This window comes from Pseudozyma flocculosa (assembly GCF_000417875.1).
Source record: "Pseudozyma flocculosa PF-1 unplaced genomic scaffold scaffold00022, whole genome shotgun sequence".
NCBI classification, from domain to species: Eukaryota; Fungi; Basidiomycota; class Ustilaginomycetes; order Ustilaginales; family Ustilaginaceae; genus Pseudozyma; species Pseudozyma flocculosa.
Window position 1 is genome coordinate 212,405 of NW_006920890.1, and position 5,675 is coordinate 218,079.

Consider the following 5,675-nt stretch of genomic DNA (forward strand, 5'->3'; position numbering starts at 1 on the left):
AGTTCGGCACGGGCAGCTGCTACAGCAGCGCCTCTTCGAGCCCGGCCAAGCCGCTCGCCGCCGCCGTGGACCGACAGCCTTCGTACCACCTCACCAGCAACACCATCACCACCACCACCACCACCGCCACCACCAAAGAGATCGAGATGTTCGCCCCGAGGTTCCCAGGCCAGCCGCTGACGGCGCACGCCTAAAAGGCTGCCCCCGGCTCGGCCGGCCTGCCTGCCCCTCGCGCGGTTCCCTCTCTCTGCTCCCATCCCCCCCAGCTTCTCTCCCTGTGCCTCCTGCCATGCGCCTCCTGCCATGCGCTCCTCTACATTGCCCCCAGTTGCATCCTTGCCCTCTCCACTTGCCCTGACCCCCGACTCCTTCCCATACCACCCATCCCGCAGCTCCACCCCATGATAGTGCCCTCGCGCTCCGCTCGCTCCACAGCGCAGCGCAGCAGCCCGTCTCTCTCTTTGTCCTTCTCTACATCGATCCGGCCCTGCCTCCTCCTTTGCCGCCTTCTATACCGTTCCGTTCGGAACGCTCCCGTCGTAGCATAGCATCGTCTCTGCCCCGCCTGCCCTTTGAGATCAAGGCCAGAGCCAAGCCGTTGATCGCGTCGAGGCGTCGAGCTGTGTGGCACCATGGGCGGAAAGTCAGAGGGCGACGCCCGCCGTGGATCGCGTGGACGCGGCGGTCGCGAGGCGAGGCGAGACGAGACAGGACGGGCGGAAGGGGCAGCGAGAGAGCGGCGGGAGGAAGCCGGGCCATGCGCCGACATGGGCCCCAGCTGCACCGGGTTCGTGGGCCGAGAGGGCCCTGCGCAGGGACAGGCTCGAGAAGGCCAGGCCGGGCAGGTTCGAGGTGCGCGCGGATGAGTGCCTGGTCCGTGTGCCAGCGGCGCAGCCACCTGGCTACGGTGCCCGCCGTGAGCGACCAAGAGCGCAGCAGCCTAGGCGCTTCGATGGAAGGGTACGTCCCTTGCCGCGCTGCGGGTGCGTCGTGGACGGTGCGACTACGTCGACGTGCGTGGTCAAAGATGGTGGACGGGATCAAGGAGAGTGTGAATGGGACGTGGGAGCTGAGGAGACGAGTGAGCGTGTACGAGGTCAAGGTGGAGGAGCGCGTCCAGGGTTGCCGTTGCACTGCGTGGTCGGTGGGCCGAAGGAAGATGCTGTCAGGACAGGTAGGGCCGTTCTGGCGAGGCGAGCCGGGGCGAGCTGGGGCGACGAGAGGCGGTGCTGGGGCTTGCTCATCTGCTTCCCGCCGGGCTGCGTGCGACGAGCCATCGGAGCGTGACGTCGATGTTGACCTGGTTCTTGCTGCTGATGCTGTAGCACGACACCTCGCGGTTGGCAATCGTGTCGAGGCGCCTGTTTGCAGATACGCCGGTGGCGGATCGCGTGAAGGGTTCGAGGGTGGATGAGGACCGAGGGGGGGACGGGTTGAAGGTAAGAGTCAGCTAAATGCTCTGCTTTCGTCGCTCGCCCCGGGGGGCGATAGCGCCACGATGCCACGAGAACCCACATGACTCGGATCACGTCGTCGACTCCGGCGGCGCCCTTGATGTCGTTCTTGGTCGCGAGCACCAGCAACGGCACGCCGGCGAGGTGCGGCCTGCCGATGAGGGCGTGCAGCTCGTCGGTGGCCACGAGCCACGGGTTGCTTGCGGATGTGGAGCCGCCCTCACCGCCTTCCTGCTGCTGCTGCTGCTGCTGCTGCTGCTGCTGCTGCTGCTGCTGCTCGGTCGAGTCCTTGCCGCTCGGTAATGGGACCGAAGAGTCGACCACGAAGAGGATCGCAGAGACACCCCGGCAGTAGCGTTCCCACATGCTTCGGAAGCGAGGTTGTCCGCTGCAACGGACGACCGTCGGAGAGGGGAGAGGGCGACCAAGGTCAAGACGATGTTCGGGAAGGCGGGAACCGTGCGATGGCCAGCGACGCGGCGACTCGGCGACGTGCGCCTGCGCCCCACACTCACCCAATGTCCCACACCTTGATGGTCGTGTTGCCGCTGCGGACCTTGCGCATGTTGAAGCCGACGGTGGGCACCATTTCGTCGGCAAACTGGCCCGAGCTGAGGAGATTGACGAGCGACGTCTTGCCCGCCGCCTGGAGGCCGACGACGCATATCTCGAGGTGCTTTGAGAACAGCAGCGAGCGCAGGTAGAGGAAGAGCGAGGAGAAGAGCGAGCCGATCCCCGATGACATGGTCGGCGAGTCGGGTCGGGGTGGTTCGGGGCGGGGCGGAGGGGTATGGTCACCGGGTCTGTGCGGTCTGACGGAGCGCTGGATTCCTCTTTGAGCTAGTCAAGGGCTGGTTTGAGTGGATCAGAGGAGAGAGCTTGGCGATCCGTCGCAGCGCCGAGAGAGTTCTTCAGACGGGACGCTGCAGAGGGGCGGTTTCTGGATGCTGGCAATGCAGACCGGGGACAGGGAGGAGGAGGAGCTGTCGATGATGCAGAGTCGAGACGATATAAGAGCAGGTGTTGAGGACGTTGGCGAGAGCAAGGGCGGCGGAGGTGGTGGCGAGGGTGAAGGCGGTGATGGCCTACGCCCACCTCGGGGTCAGGCGAGCGAGGGGACAGGCTTGGCCGGGCAGGCGGAGTCGGCGAGCGCGCGTCAGCCCGGCCAAGCCAGGCAGGCCAGGCCAGGCCTCAGACCAGCCAGCCACCCAGCCAGCCATCCAGCCACCCCGACAGGCCAACCACCAAAAAAGTGGAGGCGACAACCCCAAGCTCACTTCCAAAGTCGGCCGGCAGCCGCCGGCCTGCTTGGCTTTCAAAAAAAACCAAAAATCAAAAATCACGGTGGCCAGGGCGTGGGTGAGGACGCCAGGCAAAAGAAAAAAAGAGAAGCTCCAAATCCGGGAATCGAACCCGGGTCTGCACCGGTCACCTCCTCGGCGAAGAGGGGTCCGCAGAATGACAAGGTGCCGTCATAGCCACTAAACTAATTCGGAGGCGATGTCATCAGCCTTGAATTTAAACAATATAAAACTAACAAGTTTGGGTCGAATAGAAGAGAGGGATGGCCAAGCGCGGGCCGCTCACCCTCCTCGTCTAGCCTCGCCAGTCATCACGTCGGTCGCTCACGCACGAGCAGACAGCCAGACTCGCAGCGGGAAACACGGAACACAGCGGTACAAGACTCGTTCGTGCGTTTTGGATTAGGGCTCTCGGAGCAACGATAAAGGACAAGGGGGGAGGCGGCGGGTCGTCACTCGTCGAGGAGCAATGAGGCGAGCCTCCTCCCGGCCATCTGGAGGAACGACTGCCTCTCGCGGGCGTTGGGCACCGCTTTTGGCGACTGTCCGTTTGCAGCAGAGTGGAAACGAAGGTGTGAGAGAGAGGGGGTGGGAAGAGGGAAAAGCGAGTCGAGGAGAGAGGAAGAAGCGAGGGGGAACGTCAGTGCCCGATCGCGCAGCGACGTGTCGAGCCACGGAAGTGGAGAGGGGCACGGCGCAGGCGCCACGTACCAAGGTGAGGTATCCGATCTTTTCCTCGAGGACCGGAACAATGATGGCCGATGCCTCCTTGGCGAGCGTGGTGCGGTCCTGGGCTGACGCCGACGGGCCACCGGGCGTCTCGGAGCGCGGGCGCAGCGAAGAGGCTCGCAGAAGGCCCGAGGCCGTCGAGGTGCCCAAGAGCGAAGACGAGAGCGGCGTGCTGCCGTTGGAGCCTGCCTGCGCGGCAAGGCTGAGGAACAGGTCGACGTGTCGGACCAGGAGCACGAGCAGGATCTCGATGGCATCTAAACGTGCACGAGCATGTTGGTCCGTAGGCGAAAGGGAAGGAGCAAGACGGTCAGCACGTAGCCTCGCCTCGCTGGCGTGCGCCGCCCCCTCGCCATGCTCGCCAAGCCACTCACCGAGCTTGGCCGTCGTCGAGGCTCGCAGCGCCGCCTTGCGATCGCGCACCTCTCGGATCGCGATGCTCTTCCTCTGGCCCGGGCTCAGATCGGTGGGCAGGTCGATCACCTTGAGCGCATCGCGAGCAATCTAGAACCCATCGGAGAGGGCAGGAGAGAGCAGGCGTGGTCAGCCAAGAGTGAGGTAGGGCAGGACCATCCTTGCGTCGGTCGGACGACAGCAGCAGATACTCACCTCGTCCCACTCGTCCATGCGGACTCCGTCGGCGTTGTCGAGCAGGCCCTCGGCGTTTTCGAGCGCCTGCAGATCCTTTGCGACGCTGCCAACGTGCTCGTCGAGCGCAGCGACGGCCGTGCCCAGGCTCGGTACCGCCGCCGTCGAAGCGGCGCGAGGGTACGGCTGGCGGCCGCCGTACCCGCCGTCGAGCTCGTCGCGGACCGACGATGCGCGGCCAGCCTCGTCAAACGGCGTCTTGGCGCGCTCGCGCTGCGCCGCCATCGACGGGATCAGCACCAGCCGCGTGCGAGTCTCGTTGCCGCGCGAGTTGCTCGCCGCCTCGAGGTACGAGAGCAGCGCACGCTGGGCGCGGCCGACGACGCCAGAGGCGCGCGCCTCGAAGGCTGTCTCATCGTCGCCGGTGCCCTCGCCGGCCCACCTCGCGGCTCGACCAAAGAATGCCGGCGTCCTCGCCTCGTCGCGCTCGGCGTCGTTGAGGGGGACTACGCGCGACTTCCACGGCGTGGCCTGCAGGTACGGCGCAGCCAGCGCGAGGATGGCCGAGTGGAAGGACGCCAGCATGTTGGGCGGCTGCAGCGCGTCGTCGTCGAGGGTGGGCATGACAAAGACGAAGAGCGAGACGAGCAGCTGCGCCTGGTCCAGCTCGGCCACCGAGACGCACTCCTGCAGCGGCGCCCGGAGGATGGCGATGAATGCCTCGCGATGGGCCGTCAGAAGGCTCACGGCCTGACGCGGGGCGGCGTGCGCAGAGGATGGCGCAATCGCCTTGGTGCTGCCAAACGCGCCCTGGAAGGCGTTGGACCCGGTGCCGGCCGCGGTGCTGGCGAGGATGCTGGCGGCCAGCTGCAGCGCCGGCGTGACGAGGGCGTGGTACCTCTCGGTGGCGGCCGGCAGGAAGCTCTCGTAATCGGCATAGTCCTTGTTGTGCTCCGGCCGGGCCGCCAGGAAGTCGGCCTGGGCCAGCACGTCAAACACGCCAGCATCGAGAAGGCTCTCGGCGCCCTCGCGCGTCTGGGCGATGCGGTTGAAGAAGGCGAGGCGAGACTCGTAGACGTAGAGCGCGTTCAGGCTCTCCGGGTCGGGGCACAGCGTGTCCTGAAGCGCGGTGTCGCTGTTGTGGAGGCTGGTGACGAAGCTCTTGAGGTAGCCGCGGCGACGCATCAGCTGCAGCGCCTTGGACGCGCCGCGGCTGCTGCGCGAGCCCGACGATGAGGCCGGCGGGGCCTCGAGCGCGCACAGCCTGTCGAGCAGCGTGAAGGCCACCGTCTTCCAGACGTCGGCGGCATCGAGGGCGTCGCGGGCGATGGTGTCGATGAGCCGCTCGGCATTGGCCAGCAGCAACGACCGCGTCCGGGCCTCGAGCGTGCTCCCCTGCAGCCGGCCGCCGCCGCCGCCCACGCTCGAGAGGCCGCCGAGAGAGACGGTGTCATCAAAGTCGGTGGCGGCCATCGAGGCCGTGTCGGAAAAGTCGTCGCCGGCCGCGGCCTCCCTGCCAGACGAGGCCTGGAGCAGCTGGAGGTAGTTGATGAGCGCAGAGTAGAGGTTGCCGCGCGCCAGCGTCGTCGTGCCGAGGCGGAGG

At 66.5% G+C, this 5,675-nt stretch overlaps 2 protein-coding genes across 2 annotated transcripts; both read right to left on the reverse strand.

Annotated features, from left to right (window-relative positions):
* Positions 1-1,240: 1,240 nt before the first annotated feature.
* PFL1_05855 (uncharacterized protein) lies at positions 1,241-2,199 on the reverse strand (the record flags this gene model as incomplete). Its single annotated transcript, XM_007883391.1, has 4 exons — positions 1,241-1,361; positions 1,516-1,605; positions 1,708-1,842; positions 1,970-2,199. 4 exons carry the CDS (start codon positions 2,197-2,199, stop codon positions 1,241-1,243), a joined length of 576 nt encoding a protein of 191 aa, XP_007881582.1.
* Positions 2,200-3,207: 1,008 nt separating this feature from the next.
* On the reverse strand, positions 3,208-5,545 carry PFL1_05856 (uncharacterized protein; the record flags this gene model as incomplete). Its single annotated transcript, XM_007883392.1, has 4 exons — positions 3,208-3,297; positions 3,467-3,741; positions 3,859-3,988; positions 4,094-5,545. 4 exons carry the CDS (start codon positions 5,543-5,545, stop codon positions 3,208-3,210), a joined length of 1,947 nt encoding a protein of 648 aa, XP_007881583.1.
* Positions 5,546-5,675: the final 130 nt, after the last annotated feature.